The sequence below is a fragment of the Cololabis saira genome, chromosome 11 (genome assembly GCF_033807715.1).
Source record: "Cololabis saira isolate AMF1-May2022 chromosome 11, fColSai1.1, whole genome shotgun sequence".
NCBI lineage: Eukaryota > Metazoa > Chordata > Actinopteri > Beloniformes > Belonidae > Cololabis > Cololabis saira.
Window position 1 is genome coordinate 8,875,843 of NC_084597.1, and position 19,194 is coordinate 8,895,036.

Here is a 19,194-nt window from a genome sequence, read left to right on the forward strand (position 1 = left end):
TGAAAGCTTTCACGTTCCTGTGGTTCAGTTGCAATTAACAAGTCAGGCTGAACATGAGAAAAACAGCATAAATGGAAAGTTAGATTCAATGAAGTCAGTCCCCCACAACATACTACAATACCTGAATAGGCTCTGCAAAAAAAGCAGCGATTCTGCTTGGAAGACTAGTAGCAAATGTCTCTTTGAGCTGTGCAATATATTGTTCGTTTGCAACACAATGACCTATGAAATAAAAAATAACAAAAACAACTCTTTTTGACAGTTTTGACAGTAATAGTATACACATGTTGTATAAAAAGAAGAAAGAAACACACTGATTGTTGAATGTGTTTTCACATCTGACCAACAAATAACAAATGCAGTTCTAATAGCTCTGGGATATGGAGGATTTTTTGTGCCAAAATTAAATAAATAAATACATAATTAATTCATTAAATTGGGAATGAAATATATCATTAATTAATGAAATGTGTCATTAATTAATTAAAATTAGAATGAAATATGTCATTAATTAATTAAATGCAGTTTTACATTTCATGATTCACACGCAACACGAAATCATTAATTTAATGTGTCATTAATTAATTAAATACTGAAATAATAAATATATATTTTTACTTAAAATGAATTGTATTTTAATTAATTAATTACATATTTCATTCTAATTGTAATTAATTAATGACACATTTAATTAATTAATAATATATTTCATTCCCATTTTAATTAATTAATGATGTATTTATTTATTTAATTTTGGCACAAAAAATCCTCCATACTGGGAGGTTTCTTAGCTTCCATGGCAACAATTAAGCGTTTTCTGTCTTTGTGAAGGGTATTCATACCTTCGGGTTCTAATAAATTAGTTATCTTATGACTATAATCTCCTTTGACATATGTTGTGTGTGTGTTTGTGTACCTTGAGCGCAGCTACACTCTCTAATGGTCTGTACAGGAGAGTCCCTGCAGTGGCTTCCTCCCCACGGACCTCTGAACACGTCAGGACACATGGTCTGTGGATTTGGTAGAAGCATTGGTATCAGTCTGATAGCGACAATTACTAAAAATTAATACATGAATGAATGAATTAATTTATTTCAGACAATTACCACATAAGTGATTGGTAAACAGTATTTACAAAAGAACAATCCCAAACAACATGTTCATATTCCACTATTAGCTCACAGTCGCAATATATATTAATTAAATTATTTATTTAATTGAATATCTTTTTGAAAATATTTTTGTTTTTTCTGAATTTTTATTTAAAGCCTGGGATAGAAGGAGAAAGGTAACTTATATGGGATAAAATCCTCAATTTGTGTGTGTTTCTCTGTGACATGGACTGCATATTACAGTTTTTCTCAATTGGTTTGGTACATTTCTCACATCAGAATTGAAATTCTCAAAAGTTCTTGTTCAGTTTTCACATCATCATGCCATTTGTGCAGATGAAAAAGGCAGTTTCTCATTGCATTGAACAAATTGCAAATGCTTTTGTCCATCCATGCAAATGATTGTGTACAATTCTCAGTTTTTTCGTACATTATCAATTGCTTTTGTCATGCTAATCAAAATGCTTTGTTATAGGAATCTATCAAATAGTCTCTTTCCCAAAAACATTTAGGCTATAGTTCATCATATAAGTCTTCACATGCAAAATGATTTACCAAGCCATCATAACATGTCAAGCATATATACATTTCCATAAGACATTTGTCTGTAAATATGATCTAAATTGGTAAATTCCTCCCAGGTGAATCTAGACTTTCTCTAATGAAAAGAGTTGATCAACCAATGATCGACAGTTTTCTGAATGAGCTCAAGGGAGCATCTCATGAACAATCTACTGGGGAGTATATAGGTAACCAGAGCACAATAGAAAGTTACAATGTCTGACAATGGAAGGACAACAGCCAAGAAGAAGGAGAGGAAGAGGGGTGAGGCTGCGTGGTGGAGGAGTAGGAAGAGGAAGAGGCAGAAGAGGCGGACACATGCATGTTCCTGATGAAATCAGAGTAACACTTGTAGACCATGTTTTGAATCATGGGCTGACTATGGCTGAAGCGGGGAGAAGGGTGCAGCCAAATGTTGGCAGAACAACTGTGTCCTCAATTATTCAAACTTTCCGCAGAGAGAACAGGTGTTATGTGCAGTGCTGTCTTTTTTTTTTCTTTACGGACTGCAATGTCAATGTTTGCCAATGAAGAAGTCATTCTGTAAATGTGAATCTTGTCTTTTCCAATCAATCTTACACGTATACATTATATGAGGTCAAATGTACAACACTTGTCATCACACCTAAACCACATTTTACATCAACATGTCCCTTCAAAGTGCCTTCAATTGCCAACATGACTAATGAATTTGACTGTCTTATCTGTATACAATGACACAATGATTAAACATTCTGATGGCACTGACAAGTATATTGACACAAAAACTTGCTTTTGAGGGATGGACTAAGGATTTTGAGCAAGAGACTGGCTTTTGCAGGTGATCCACAGTGTTTTGCTATTTGTTCAAACTGTTTTGAGAAATGCACTTGATCTTCTGCAAATTGCAAGAATGATTGGAAAAATGTACCAAAGTGATTGAGAAAAACTGTATTATTGTATGGATTGGTTCAATTGTCTGTAAGGGCTGGTATTGGCTGTTGTGGAGTGAGTTATGATATGATCTAATTATGGACCTGGGTATGGGGGGGCTGTGTGCGTGTGGGTCGGTATTTCTGTGGGTGTATTTTTTTGTATTTTTTTTTTATTTTTTGTTCATTTTCTAGTGTGGGATATTTTATTTTATTTTGTTTTCATTTTAATTTTAATTGTATTTATTATTATTATTTGTTGCTGCTTATTATCGTTATTATTACTTGTAGCTGGAAGTAGGTGGTTTACACACCGGAATGTTATACTTTGATGTAATTTATGTGTCTGTGTAATCCCATGAGGGATGGGTCATTTAAATGTCCGGACACGAAAATAAAATAATTAATTAATTAATTAATTCATTAATTCATTCATTCATTCATTCATTCATTCATTCATTCATTCATTCATATATTCATATATAAATTTGTACATAATAGAAAAATAATATAAACAAAATTTCAGATATGACATCGATTGATGCAAATTGTTATTCATACCCCTTCTCCCTCTAATTGTCCTTATAGTAACCTTCCTGTTTGATTTTAAGAATACGAATAAGAATAAGAATCAGCTTTATTGGCCAAGTTTGAACATGCCAGACAGGGAACTTGTCTTTGGTTGATTCGCTCACTGAACCCAGATTTAAATGATTGCAAACAGTAATAGACAAATGACAGCTCTTATTAACATATATACAATTTAAAAAAAAGTGAAAGTTGCAGCAGTATGAGGTAGACATGGTTATTAAAATGCTTATATCCAAAATTCACAAAGAGATCGTCATGAAGCCTGGAATACAGCTCAGCTGGTGGGGGCTTGCGTTTGTACCCTGGTGCAAATAGTCATTCCGTTTAATTTTAGGCTTCCAGCCAGTCCATTTAAAGTCAGAGATAGTTTTATTTATATCTTTAGTGGTTTCTTTTCAAAGATATGAAGAGCATAGATAGAGGGTACATAATTTTGGGCAGAATTGTCATCTTAATGAATTTGACAAGAAAGGTTACAGGAAGCTTGTTCCAGCTCAGCATCTTGTCTTTAATGCGTTTTACCATGAGGCTGCCATTTTCCGCATAAAGTTGACTCATTTTAGGTGTTATCTTAACCCCCAGATATGTGAATCCATCCAGTACCCAGCGAAAAGGTTTTACGAGGTCAGGTTAATGTTCATATGAAATTCATTTCAAAAGGCAGGATTTTAGATTTTGTAAAATTAATTTTGCATCCAGAAATTGGATCTTTCAGTAAGTCCAGTAAGGTAACGAGAGAGCAGCACATGAATCCAGACTGATATAAACATGTCTGGATCTATTTTAAAAGTCTAATCCACTCCACGACCACGTCCAGCTACGTCAGTCAGGACACAGATATAGAAAACTAAATGTTTCAAACGTAGTTTTATATCTACTGCTATAACCCTCATGAAAAAAAAATGGTTTTATCCTTTTATGTTGTGATTATGGTTTATGTTTATGTTGTATGTATTGATTATTATTAGTAATTTACCTTCTGGTACAATAAAGTTCAACAGAACGGAACTGAACTGAACTTCTGTGACTGCAGCAGCATTAAATCACAAACTAACATTGTGGTCACTGCAATTTTAGATTAATACATGTTGTCTTCAAGGCACATCTTTCCCAGGGAAACAATACAATTCAAAACATTACAGGTACTTGACCGGCTTGCCTGCACTGACCAGAGTGCTTGCAACTCTCTGTGCTATGTGACTAGTGACAAAAACTACTGGATAAAACTTTTACAAATATGTTTTATGGTAATATCACCAAGTCACAGAAAAAAACACTGGGCAAAACATTTTTATGCCACATACACTGAGAAACTGGGAAAATCCCAATTTTCATGGCCTATTTAATGTATACATACATTTGTGCATCCTGCACCTGTTGCAATGGGATATTTGTATGATGAATTGGAGGTAAGACCCATGCTTTGCTGGGTGCCGCCGTGATACGACCCTCTGAAAGACAGAAGAAAACAGACATTTGTGAGTATCTGATATTAATTATCAGATTTAGTTTGTCTGTGTTAAACTTAAACTGAATCATTCAAAAAAAAAAGGTTATTACAAATATTAGGAATCAAGGCAAAACTGGTCATAAAAATATCCTTAAAGCAGCACAATGTAACTTTCAGCTTTTGTTGAGTTTGGCGGCTCCTTTGGACAAAAGCGGTAGTGCTTTACTAGAAAGAACACTACGTTTCCCATGAGCACCAGCGCGTAATGCTGGAAAGATCCTGTCCCCGTCGCGTGCATTTGTTTTGGTAGTGAATGAAATAAGACGGGACGGACTTTCAAAACTACTTTTCTGTTTTCAGCGGTCGTTTGCAGGATGGATAGCGAAGAGGTAATGTATCTATTTTTGGCTAAACAATATAATATGATGATGTTGAAAATCACTAAGTTCAACTTGGTTTTATTAGTGAGACTGTTTCAGCGAGATAATGCGCCCCAAATTACTACTGCACCTTTTTCCTGTCACGTTTTTTAGAGGGAATTCGTCATAAATTAGTAGTCCAACATACTTACTGACAAAATAAAAAAATAATTTATAACCTGTGAATAACTGAATGCCCATTTCTTATATTTTGCAGATCAGCCCTGCACAATTTTTACAGTTCTCAGGAAAAATACTAGAACCCAAGACGAATTTCACATATGTGAAAACATTCTAATTTTGATTCGTATTGAACATAGAACTCTACATTTACATTTGTGTCATAACAATTCTGTCTCTCTTGTCGGACATCCCTCCTCGTCTTTCAGCTCACGCCAGCGAGTGAACGCCGGGCCAATGTTTATTCTTGTCCGGGCATTTTTTTTAATTTTTTTAATTTTTTTTTTTTTTTTGTCCGAGCATTTAGCTTGTTACTCTCCCGCTTTCTTTTTTTCGCCTCCTCCGATAAAACTTTCATTTTCTTTGTTTTTTCCGCAGCTTCGGCCATGATACCAGCTCCTGCTGAGCTCTGCGCTCCACGCCCCGCCCAGCTTTCATCTCGACTACGAATCGGGAAGGAGGGGGAAGTGACGTATGCCGTAAAGCAGTCAAAGCCGTAAAAATGTGTAGTATTTTAGTGTGGAAGGGTTCCTACCATGCTCCTCAAAGTTACTGTTGAGGCCAAAATGAATCTTGATTAGTTTAAATTTACTTAATCCTTTATTTGAAAGGTGTATATGAATTGGTTTTGTGGGGACATGGTATTGTTTGTGTTGTATCAGATAAGTTCAGAAAGAATCATTTTTTGTTGGTTTGTTGCGTTGTCTTCGCCCCCCTCCTTTGCGTCTGCAGTGATTAAATGCGTGATTATTGACACCTGCAGATGAAGGGAATAGTGTGAGAGTGGGAAGCGGGACAGTTTTTTGACTGCAAAGGGCAGATCGCAGAAATAGATTAAGAAGCCTTTTTTTTGCCTTTTTGATGGATACTTTTTGCATAAATTATAATTTGCTGGACTATCATTAAATTGCATCAACTTGGAGGTGACGCTGGATCCGCGTCTGTCTTTTGTTTTGACTGTGTTGACCCGCTCAGTAGCGGCTCACAAAAGTTTTGATAGAGAAGCCGCAACAGTTACATAGTGCCAGTGAAGGCGATACAGACCCCTCAGACCATGACAGAGGTTCATTAAACCTGTTGGAAGTTGATGTACCATCACAATGATGATGATGAAATATTATATTAAGGTGGAAAAGTTACATAGTGCTGCTTTAAAGTACAACCCTTTACAGAATGAAGATTTTGTTGCAGCAAAATTTTTTATAAAGTATTGCTAAAAATAACTGTAAAATACATGCCTGAATGTGATTATATCGAAGTTTCCTGTATGGAGCCGAGTCATCAGCATGGCCAGGTCATTGGCCTCTGAGCCGCTGTTGGTCAGATATATCACCTGGACAATGACGCAGACAGATATACTTTCCATTAGTGGCAGGGAGAATCTCCAGGCTCCTACTGCTATACTTGACCGGTCCAGCTCACCTTGAGAGGATCTGGCAGGTAGGAGGCTAATTTGTCACAATACTCCTGAAGTGCTGGATGGACGTAGATGTTAGTGGTATGCCACAACTTCTTCATCTGCTTCTCAGCCGCTGCTCTCACTTTCCTGTGTTCACGAATGTCGTGTAACATCAAGGCACACCCATTTACAACTTTATTATGTAAATAAAGTATAATAATAGAATATGAACAGAATACACAAATAAAACTGATTGTCACTGGCATTAAAAAGAATTGGACCTTACGGGTGGCAGTGGCCCACACCAACTGTAGCCACACCAGCAAATAAATCCAAATATCTCTTCCCGTCAACATCCCACAGCCACTGCATGTGTCCCTGGTGGATGAACACTGGCCTCTTATAATAAGTAATCTTCATAGTCATGGGGTTGACGTTCTGGTTGCGGATCTTCATCATTTGCTCCTTGGACATACCCTAAATACAAAGAATCACACGGAAGAAATGTTATAAAACTAATGGTGTCATGATGGTTTAATGCAGGGGTTGGCAACCCAAAATGTTGAAAGAGCCATATTGGACCAAAAACACAAAAAACGAATATGTCTGGAGCCGCAAAAAATGAAAAGTCTTGTATGTATAAGCCTTAGAATGAAGGCAAATGGCGAAAGGCGAAATGTCAAGAAAAAAGTCGAAATGTTGAGAAAAAAGTCGAAATGTCGAGATTAATGTTGAAGTACAATCGAGAAAATAGTCGAAATGTTGAGAAAAAAAGGTCAAAATGTCGAGAAAAAAGTCAAAATCTCGAGAAAAAAGTCAAAATGTCGAGAAAAAAGTCAAAATGTCAAGAAAAAAGTCAAAATTTCGAGAAAAAAGTCAAAATTTCGAGATATAAGTCGAAATGTCGAGATTAATGTTGAAGCACAATCTCGAGAAAAAAGTCGAAATGTTGAGAAAAAAGTCGAAATGTCGAGAAAAAAAGTCGAAATGTCAAGAAAAAAGTCGAAATGTCGAGATTAAAAAAGGAAAAGAGAAAAAAAGAAGAAAGGGATAAAAAGGAGAAAAGGAAAAAAGAGAAAAAAAGGAAAAAAAAGGTTAAACATTTATGAAAAAGCTCCAGGAGCCACTAGGGTGGCGCTAAAGAGCCGCGGGTTGCCGACCCCTGGTTTAATGCTTTAAGTCAAACACTCTTCATTAACTATTTTACATATTTAGATATTTTAGATTTGTAAAATTGCATCAACAGTTGGTATATGAAACTATACACATTTATCAAAACATATATCGGGAAATAAATAACAACTTAAAGGAGACATATTATGAAAAACACGTTTTTTCTTGTTTTAACATATATAAAGTGGTCTCCCCTCACCCTGCCAGCACAGGGGAGACAAAATACCATGAATTTCTGTAAGGTCTCTGACCCCCGCCCGACAGAATCCCCCAGTGTCACGTGAATTTTTTTGAGCAGATTAGAATCTGCTCCCGTCGTGATTCACGACGGGAGCAGATTTCCATAGGTTCGGCCTCCGCTGCTGAAACCACGCCCACAACCAGCTCTCTCCGCCGGCTCGAGCTCCGCCATTGTTCAGAAGCGGTGGCTGTTTGAACAGCGAGGGAGAGTAGAAATGAAATTTTGCATCGACACTTACCTTACTTACTTACTACAGAACTACTTCTCGAAGTGCTTAATGAAAAAAAAAAAATTCCCCAACTACAACTAATATAGAAACATGCAGCATGTGTTGTCTTCATTCTAAGGCTTATACAAGACCTTTCATTTTTTGCAGCTCCAGACATATTTGTTTTTTATGTTTTTGGTCCAATATGGCTCTTTTAACATTTTGGGTTGCCGACCCCTGGTATAGACAATGTCAGAGGGAGCTGCACTATGGTGTCCGTGGATTTCGAGGTTGGTGCCAAAAGAGGAGCTGTGGTATTGTATGAGGAAGTAGTATATTAGATTGCTGCAGGATATGAGAGCAGCATCGCACAGGGAAAGTATGTTGTACAGAGACAGAGAGATTTGAAGTGGAGACGGGGCTACATCAAAGATGAGGTTGGGCAGGAATCCCCTTCAACTTGATGCTTGCAGGTAACATAGTGCTCTCACGGTGAGAAAGGTGAACAGGTGGAAGAAAACCTGCAGAGGTGGAGGTATGCACTAAAAGGAAGAAAAATGAAAGTCATAGCAACATAGAGTACATGTGTGTTAATGAAAAGGAGAGGTGAGTGGGATAATGAGGCTACGAGAGCTGGAGAAGGTGCAGGTGTTTGAGCACTTGGGGTCAACCATTAAGAGCAATGGAGAGTAGGGCTGGGGATCGATTCAAATGTCAAGAATCGATTCGATTCCGATTCTTAAGATTCAGAATCGATTATCAAGATCTGATTCGATCCGATTCGATTCGATTCCGATATTGATTTGGGTTAGTGTTATTAAAACTGTTTTTTGAGCTGTTGCATGAATTATATGACTGTATTTATGCAAAATATTACTACTAGTATTATATTGAGATTAAACAGCAAGTATTGCAGCTAATGATGCTGTAAGGACCAATCAGCTCCCAGAATGAGATAGAACTGCTTTCAGAAACATCGTGGGTCAGAATTACCAAACAGATCCAGGGAGGAAACAGAGACGGATGAAATCGGTTTTATTTTTTTCCCACATTCCGTTTTTATTTGTTCCATTTTTGGTCTATTTTGGTTTTAAATTTTTGAGCATTTGGTTTTTAGCATTTTTTGCAAATGTAACCCCAAGACAGTATATAAAGTAATGAAATATAGACAATTTATGCAATTATAACCTAACACTTTAATGTTTTCATACCTTTAAACATATTTAAAGGCAAAAACTTGGCACAAGTTATTCTCGTGTCCAACAAAACATTCCTTTTTTGAGGATAAACAAAAAAATAACCAAAAGTTGTAATGTAATGATGAAAAAAAAAAAAAACATAAATAAATAAATAAATAAAAAAAAAAATTAAAAAATTAAATCGATCTTTAGACCTAATGGAGAGCGTGAGAAAAGAAAGACAAGAGAGTCGGTGCATCAGTCAAAGGGAAGGTCTATGAGACAAGCTACAGTGGCAGCGGCGCTGACAGAAACACAGGAGGCAGAGCTGCAGGTAGCAGAGCTGAAGATGCTGAGGTTCTCTTTACGAGGGACCGGGATGAACCAGATTAGACATGAACACACCAGAGAACGGCTCAGGTTAGATGTCTAGGAAACAGAGTTGGAGAGGCCAGATTAAGATGGCTTGGATATCTGCAAAGGATGAGTAGTGTTTTATATTGGTATAAGGATGCTGGCAATGGATCTACCAGGCAGGCGGCAAAAGAGACCGAAGTGGAGATTTATAGATGTGGTGAAAGAGAACATGCAGCTGTTTGATCTGGGAGTGGAGGAGACGGAGGACAGATGAAATATGATGATCCGCTGTGGCAAGCCCCGAAAGGAAAAAGCTGAAAGGAAAAGAGCTGAATGTGGGAAAATGTTAATTCAGTGCCTGCCAAGACTATTTAAACCTTTGCAAAACAAGACAGAAACTCCTTTCTTATTTTATTTTAAACGTATATCATAGATTGCTGCCTATAAAATTAGAAATAATTTTGTTTCCAACTTTATGGGCAAGAGTGTATGTTGATATTAAAAACACACCCAATTTTGTCTTTAAGAATTTTGTAATTCATACTTTTTGTACCTCTATAAACATTTCGAATAATATTTTTAACTATTTTATTAATTTTGGAGGAATTTAAACCAAAAAAAAAGTGAACTAATTGTTTTTATTGCTTTGATTATGGGGTGAAGTGCAGAGGGCTTAAACGTGTATCAAATATGATACATCATACCAGGATTAAAAAATAATTATTAGTCAAGCCATCAGAGTCCTGCAGAGCTGCGTCATCGGTCCTACCTTGTACTCCTCCGGTTTGAAACTGCATGGTGGCATCTCTGGGATCTCTGGGATGTCTGTGTTTCGGGATTTAAAGAACATCTGCTGAGATATTGCCCCTGTGAAAAATCAATTCAATTAATATTCTCAAAGAGAAATGCAGCCTTTTATTTATTTTCATGCATATGACATTTGGGGATTTTTTTTAAAAATGTTTAGAGCCTAAACAAAAACACAAAAGGCAATTTAAGCACATTTATTTATTTGAAATATTTTCAGTTTATATTCACATAGTTTGTCTTCAAGTGAAACATTTACATTTTCTTTTAATAGGGCTTGGTCGTCTTGACGTCTTAGCTGCTCTTCAGACCACTGCCTACTGTGTACAGATGTGCTCCCTCTTCTTTTTGTCTTAGCCTACTGGTACTTGTAATCGTTACTTTCTGTTATTCTGTAAACCATGGTAACCCGTTGCTGTGTTGTAGCTGCAGCAGCTCCACACATAACAGACCTGGGGAAAAGATCGCTAATGGTTTAACTTTTCACCGCTTTCCTGCTTGGAGGCAGAACCACGGAGGCCAAGTATCTGAGATAACAGAGTAAAAGAGTCGTCGGCTCGCTTGAAAAAGACGAGCAAACATAACCTTCCACAGTAAACCACAAACAAACACTCACACAGACCCGGGTCGGATCATTCACACGGGTTTTATTCCCCACTTCTCGAGCTAAACGCAGTTGCTGGCCAGCTCTCTGTGGTGCGATTAACCCCAATCTGCAGATACAACTAGTTTGTTGAGGAAAAAATATTAACTCTATTTGTAGCTGCAGAGGAAAAAAATAATCTCACAAGGAAAACAAAAATATTGCTCACGCCTCGGAGCTTCTTCAGCATAATATAGCAGTCAAAAAAGAAAAGAAAAGTAAGAGTAATACAAAACATGTACTGTATGTTGTACTATTATACAAATTTATTGAAACACATGGCGAGTCAAACATTTACCAAAGCAGCTGCCAAACACTCCTAAACAAGGTAGCCTAAGACGTCGGTTGTGCAGAACTGCAGCAGTAAATCCTCGTCGGAGCTCCACTCTTTAGTAAGGATTTCATATGGATCCAAACCGTTAATAATCATTATTTTCTCCATATACCGGTCCCTGGTTTCCTTGTTTAAGGTATCCAGCTAAATTCCAGTTCTTTTCCGGCATTTTAACATCTTTTTTTGCGTTCCGTCTGTTCACTTGGTGCTACTCACTGCTACTACACTGCTGTTTGTTTACACTCACGAGGCTGCCAACACGGCCGCCGCGTCCCACAATGCACCTTGGTGACCAAGCCCTATTTGTCATTTTCATTTTGAGGCTCTCTGGCCTTCATGACTGATACACAGACGCATTTTTCTGACGGACATCGGTCCTTCCCCCGTCAGAGACACTAACATCACAGTTACACATCTCTCAGGACGGGGAACTGAGTCTGTTCTGCTCCTCTTTGGGAAAGTTAAATGATGTTTACACAAAGTATTTGTTTTTTGGGCAGAAATCAATGTCTTCTCTGTCGTTACATCCATCCATCTCTTTGATTTGTTGTTCCGAGTTTGCTCCCATTGTCGCCACTAACCTCGCAAGAACCAGGCTACAGCAAGGGGAAATTCTTGCGAGATATGTGACATTTCAGTTTGGAGAGACACAATAATGCTTAAAATTTTTTAATTATTATATTATGAAACGGGACATTTACGGGAAAATACTAATACGGGAAGATGGCGGGAAAAAGGGGTAAAATACGTTAGTTTCTCGGCCCAAACGGGAGACTTGACAGATATGGTCCTGTCTGGTGAAAAGAAACGGCCTGCTCACTCTTTTTCTTTACTTTTTTCCCATTTTGTCTTATTTTTTATTTGTTTACTTTTTTTCTTTCCTTTTTTGAATTTATGTACTTTTTTCTTTATTTTGTTCTTTTTTATTTATTTACTTTGATTTTTCTTTTTTCTTTCCTTTCTTCTTTTTTATCTATTTACTTTTTTTTTCTTTCCTTTCTTCTTTTTTATTAATTTACTTTTATTTCTATTTTTTCTTTCTTTACTTTTTTCCCTTTATTTCTTTATTTACTTTTTTCTTTCCTTTTTTAAATTGACTTCCTTTTTTCTTTTTCTTCTTTTTTATTCATTTCCTTCTTTTCCTTTCCTTTATTTCCTATTTTTTTTTCTTTTTCTCTTTTGTTTCTTTTTTTCTATTTTTTCTTTAAAGTTTTTGATCTTTTTTCTTTTCCTTTTTTCTTTTTTTATTTATTTCCTTTTTTTCTTTTTTTCTTATTTCTCTTTCTTTTTTATTTATTTACTTTTCTTTTTCTTTTCTTTACTTTCCTCTCTTTTTTTCTTGTTTTTTATTTATTGGTGGGAAAAAGGGGTAAAATACGATAGTTTCTCGGCCCAAACGGGAGACTTGACAGATATGGTCCTGTCTGGTGAAAAGAAGCAGCTTGCTCACTCTTCAAGTAAGGAGGAGACTTGAACCCTCCTGGCCTGGGTTGTTAGAGGGACGGATGCCCAGGACTCACTTAGGTAGGAGCACTGGGGATAAAATGGGGATAAAAATGTATATATATATATATATATATATATATATATATATATATATATATATATATATATATATATATATATATATATATATATATATATATATATATATATATATATATAAAATCCTTTATCAGTAAATTACTATTTAGGTTCCAATAATTATAGTTCTTGAAAGCTATTCAAAGAAGAAAATAAAAACAGTACTGTTACAGAACATGCAGATCTATTATAAAATATTAAATAATATGTTGAAACCGTACTCTATAATCTGATACAACAGTTAGAACATGTCTGACAAAACTTAATATTGTCACAGGGCAGAAATCTCATGAACCGTCCAATATTACCAATATTATCATTCTAATTGATACAATGTGAGCGAAACGTTTAAGATTTTGTCATCTTAATTATCTTTATTTTATTTCTATTTTGGTTGTATTCTATTGTGGTTTACATCTTCAGTGACTACGTCAGGTTCCTGAGTTTCCCTCACACGCCAACACGTTGTCCTACAATTATAGTAGGTATTGAAATCATGAATAACATTAATCCTCCCTGTACATGTGGGGCTGCGTCAGGATGGGCATCCAGCATTAATTGGACCAAATCGGCATTGAAAAATGTCCACATGAGTTTCTGGAAATACTGCATTAGTCAAAAGCTACAGTACCTTAAAATAAACCTGCATATTATGTATTTTGTTCATCTCAATGATAACTCACCACCTCCCAGGTGAAAGCTGGCTGCAGTGGGGAAACAGCTGGAGAGTCCCTTCAAGGCTGCCTGGCAGCCTCTTAGTTTATGCATGTTCAGCGAGTGCAGATGTCTGATAGTAGCTCTTGTCCCTTAAGTGTTTGATGCTCAACATCAGCTTCATGGCTTTTAATAAGGTGATGGGTGGAAAACCTGCAATCAATGATTCCCTGCAACATCACTGGCATAAATGTGTAACCAGTGGCATCCGCTCGCCTTGTATTATGTAGTTAGTTAGTTGTGTTTTTTTTCCTGCTGAAGCTCTTAAAGGATGCCCAACCTTCCCTTGAGTAAGCATGAGTTGAATGAGAGGTGTGAACTGTAAATGTTAGTTAAAGTCTGTCTAGTTTTAAACCTTAATGTATAAATTATTGTCATGTCAGGTTTTATCTGGTTAAATATTTATTTTTTTCATTTCATTTCATTTATTCCATTCATGGTATATAATCTTAATAATGTTGTACAAAATGTCATAAAGTACACATTATCACCATGAAAGAAAAGGAGCAGGAAGAAGAAAACGTATGATACCTGCCCCTCTCTGTTAATACAGTTACGTTGACTTACTGAACACCAATCTATCTATCACATATTTATAACAAGAAAACAAAAAAAAAATACCACTCTATCTATTTTTTCTCTCTTTCTCCTTCTTTTTTGTAGGCACTTAGGGCTTGGAGCCAGAGGGGCGTAAGTGGCTTTTGACAAACTTTACAGGAGAGACAAAACAAAATTTTGACCACACTTCAATCAACTGTATTTATTAATCTTAAACCACAACATTGCAACCACAGACATACATATATGAATGAGTATTTAAGTAATAAACCTATGACATATTAACATAATGAACATGTTCTAAAACATTTTAAAATCAAAAAAATATGGCAAAAACATCAGATACGCCTTTTTGGCACCAAACATTCTAAGTCTCCTATGGACATATTGGGCGTATCTGCTGAACAATGCAGACAATAATTGGGGAATAAATTGGGCAACAAAAGGGGAATTGATTGAATATTTAACATTAAACCCATTCTGGGCATCTGCTGAACAGTACAGACAGTAATAAAAGTAAAAGAACTTGCTAAACACACTTCTGATTGGCAATTCATGAGTTATTCAATTTATTTCATTGCATTCATTCATTTTTTCATTTCATTCAGTATTTTTTTCAAATACTGTATATGTGGCAGGTCGGGTGTTGCTCTGCTCCACCCCCTCCCACTCAATCGGCATCACCTGTGCTTGATTGTTAATCAGCACCACCTGATAAGTACTGCGCTCCTGCAGGTCGCATCCTCTCTCTGGCATTTACCTGGAAAGGACCTGTGTCGGCTTGTCTTGCTCAGCAACAGGGACCTGATTATAGCCACTCGCCAAGTCAAGAGTGGTAAACCAGCAAGCTCCGGCAAGTGAATCAAGGCTCTCCTCAATGCGAGGTAGAGGGAATGCGTCCTTCCGTGTTTTTCTATTAAGTAGGCGGTAGTCAACGCACATGCGGAGACTATGATCCTTTTTACGGACAAGGACAATGGGAGAAGCAAAGGGGCTGTTGCTTTCCCGGATCACTTTGGCTTCGAGCAACTGATCAATGTGAGCCTTCACCTCCTCATACTCCGAGGGGGGGATTCTTCGGTACCGCTGTCTCACTGGAGCCTCGTCAAGCAAGTGGATTTCGTGCGAAATGAGGTTAGTACAACCCAAGTCGCCTTCATGGTTCGAGAAAACTGACTGATACCTCTGCAACAAAGCATGTACACCCATCTGTTCTTGTTCTGTCAAAGCAGACAGGTCCATGGCTTGGATGCCGCCCAGTGCCACACCAGAAGCTGCCTGCGATGAGATTGAGGCTATAGTGGGCTTCACCTCAGTCACACCAGCAGGTAAGCTGACAACCTGGGCCCTACTCAGGGAACCAAGACCAGTACGTGGGTGAAGGCGGACATCAGTTGTTCCCACATTGACCACTGGGACATAAGCTGTACCACGAATGACTTGGACAAGGCAAGGAGACACCAATAACCCTGCAGGTAGGCGGGACTCTGTTGGTTCAAACAGCACAGCCTGACCAGCCAGCTGTTCTGGACAAGTGGCGGCCACAAGCTTCATTACCCCACCAGGTATGCGTACCGCCCATCTACCGCGGACCCTGGCGAAACCCTTGAGGTTCCTCTGGGGTTCTGTGGTGGCCTGATGGCACCGTTGTAAAGCTTCAAGGACAGGCACTGGAGCTTGAACCACTGAGGGAGCATCGAAAAGAGCAGGACCGTAGACCTCGAAGAGTTCCCGATAACATCGACGGATGATGTTGCTCCCCAAAATCCCAGGGGCAACAGATGCAGCACCGGGAGGGTCTTTTACCACTAAGACCCCACAACCAGGGACCACCTTCCCACACAAAGTGACATCCAGCTCTAAATAGCCAATGTAAGGAATACAAAGACCGTTGGCTGCTCGTAGCTGTAGCCAATTACAAGACTGAAGGCGCTCTTGGCCCCATGGTGCAAAATGTTCAACAAAGAAACTTTCAGGAATCGTGGACACCATGGACCCGCTGTCCAACAGGCACGAGACAGTGGTCCCACCCATCAGAACATCGATATGTGGGCAGGGCGCCATTATTCGACCGATGAGGTCTTGTTGCGAGCCTCCAACCTCCCCATCTGAGCTTTGGCTCCTCAGCTCAGCGGGCTTCAGTTTTCCGACTGGGGTGCAAAGCGCGAAGACCCAGCCACAGTAAGAGACCGACCAGTGGCAGAACCAGTACGGGGATGGGGGGGGACCCGCTCCCCATCACAATCGCTGGCATAGTGACCTGGCTGTTGACACCTTCGGCAGATCACAGGACCGTTGCGAGGAGGCCGTGCTGGAAAGGGACGAGCCTGAAACGAAGCCATGGTCCGAGTCAACTGGTCAAGCTGTTCCTGCTGACGCTTCAAGAGCATCTTCACTTCACTCAACTCTGAATCATGGGGTGAGACAAGTGGGGCGGGGCGAGAGCTACCCTGGACCCCATACTGAAGACCATAGGCCGAAGGAAGAGAGTGGCTACGTTCCCTAGCCTCCCTTGGAGACCCTTCCCTCTCCCATCTAATGGCCTCTCCACGTGTCTCAAGCAAAGAAGCAGTGGGATGGCGGCGAACGTACTGCTTCAATTCCCTGCGAAGGGCACCATCTAGCACATGCTCTACGAACTGGTCGCGAAGAAGAATTTCAGCATTTGGCAAATCATCTGGTGCAGAATGTTTGACACGCTCCATCAGGGCCATCAGAGCCAGGGAGAACTCCAACAGCGTCTCCCCTTCCTGCTGCTTTCGAGAGAAGAAAGATTGCTGCAGTGTTACATACGACTGAACACAACCAAAAAGCTCAGTCAAGATAGCTAAAACCTTGTCTGGGTCTTCCCTCTCCACACGGGGCCGATATTTGATCTCCTCTCTGGCTTCCCCTTCTAGATGGTCAAGAATGAAAAAGGCCCGATCACGAACAGAGAAGTGGCGTGCCCGTGTACATGCCTGTACTTCTTCCTTCCACTCAACTATGCCTATACCCGTTCTGCCGTTAAACATGGGACACCTGCGATCTCTAGGTATAACAACCAACCGTTCAGTGGCCGTGGCGCTAGTACTTGCAGCTGGAGGAGCACCTGAAGTGACAGAAGCGGGATCCGTTCTGCTGGAACTGGCCTGAGAAGCATCCCTCGCTCGAGACAGCTGCTCATTGTCTGCTTTAAGCTGTGCCACCAGCTCCCTAAGCTCCTGAAGTTCTTCCTCCATGGCAAACCGCGGAGACCACACCCACTACTTTCAAAATGGAGACCTGTGTTACCACTGGCAAAAAGGAAAAGAAAAAGATGCTGCCGCTCCGTCTTCACTGCTGCCTCCACACACACCAAAACTACTAACGTAAGCCAACAGAAACAAAAAAAAAGGAGGGGACAAAAAAACTATTTCACCCTAATAAACAGAAAAATGGAAGTCACGTCTCTGTCCTCTAACAGTGTATCCTGCCAACAACGCCGCACAGGTCCTTTCCAGGTAAATGCCAGAGAGAGGATGCGACCTGCAGGAGCGCAGTACTTATCAGGTGGTGCTGATTAACAATCAAGCACAGGTGATGCCGATTGAGTGGGAGGGGGTGGAGCAGAGCAACACCCGACCTGCCACATATACAATAGACAGTTCTCATGTTCTTTTTACTCATTTCACTTTTCTTTTTTGTTCAACCATTTCAATTACTCTGTGAGTCTATTCACTGACCACATCCAAAGAATCATGTCGCATCGTATTTGCTTTTCTGTTCACTAGTCTGTTTAGTTCTACTCACTGTTCACTGTCAGAGCATTGTAGAACTCTGTGTATGTGTGAGGAATAGGTTTGGTCCATTGCTGCACAGGGTGAGTAGATCTTTCTTCTTCAATGTACTGATCCCAGGAGGACTTTCATACATTGAGCTTGGTTTGGACACGGAATGGGTGCTCCTGGTGCCCCTGGTTGCCTGCTTTGCCACCTTCAGTTCTCGGAAGGTTGGGTCGGTGAAATCATTCTTGAAGAAGATTGTTCTGGGTTCTTCTTTTGTGTAGCGAAACCATTTAATCTTCTGCCAATGCACTTCTTATCCTTCCTCATCTTTGGTTTTGTTTTTGAGTATGTGATTGGAGAAAGATTTGAAGTCCAGGAATTCCTTGTGACCAAGTTCATGTACGGAGTATGGCTTGTTCTTTCTTGCCACTCTCACAAGGGTGTAGTAGCCATCAGGGGAGTAGATTGGAACCTTTCTTCTCGCAGTTTCCACTGCAGCATGCACACTGTCACACTCCATCTGGCTGTGACCAGACTCCTGAATGCTGTTTAAGGGCACCAACTACACTTACGCCCTTCTGGCTCTGAACAAACATGTGGGTCCTACATGGTCCTACATGTAATTTTCAGAGCCAGAAGGGCGTAAGTGGACTTACGCCCTTCTGGCTCCAAACATTATTCACACTTTTGTGTTAGGTCTTTATTGTTTTGTTGCTTTATTCAATACAGTTTGACCTCAGATAGGTCTTTTTGGCACCATTGGATAGAGCTCATCGAGACCTTTAATTTGATATATAGAACTCATATTCGCCCAAAATGCCACTTACGCCCCTCTGGCTCCAAGCCCTATCTTTTCTTTTTTAAACATTTTCTTAAGCTGATACAAACTTGTGCAACTTTTCAGTTCCTTGCTTTGTCCATGCCATATTTTTACACCTGTAACAGAAATACACATTTGTTTTATGTTTAGCCTTGCAAAAGTATGTTTGAAATCATGTTTAAGTCTGTTGTCCTCATCCTCCAATCTG

General features: G+C 39.1%; 1 protein-coding gene across 1 annotated transcript in view; it reads right to left on the reverse strand.

Moving 5' to 3' along the window:
* Window positions 1-13,949, reverse strand: part of LOC133454923 (alanine--glyoxylate aminotransferase 2, mitochondrial-like) — a 21,292-nt gene extending 7,343 nt beyond the window's left edge. The window contains exons 1-8 of the mRNA XM_061733662.1: window positions 13,832-13,949; window positions 10,550-10,647; window positions 6,910-7,100; window positions 6,647-6,770; window positions 6,463-6,557; window positions 4,533-4,626; window positions 917-1,010; window positions 122-222 (exon numbers count right to left, since the gene is read on the reverse strand). Of these exons, the coding sequence (XP_061589646.1) occupies window positions 122-222; window positions 917-1,010; window positions 4,533-4,626; window positions 6,463-6,557; window positions 6,647-6,770; window positions 6,910-7,100; window positions 10,550-10,647; window positions 13,832-13,916 (882 nt within the window). The 5' untranslated portion in view covers window positions 13,917-13,949. The remainder of the gene's footprint in view (window positions 1-121; window positions 223-916; window positions 1,011-4,532; window positions 4,627-6,462; window positions 6,558-6,646; window positions 6,771-6,909; window positions 7,101-10,549; window positions 10,648-13,831) is intronic.
* Window positions 13,950-19,194: the final 5,245 nt, after the last annotated feature.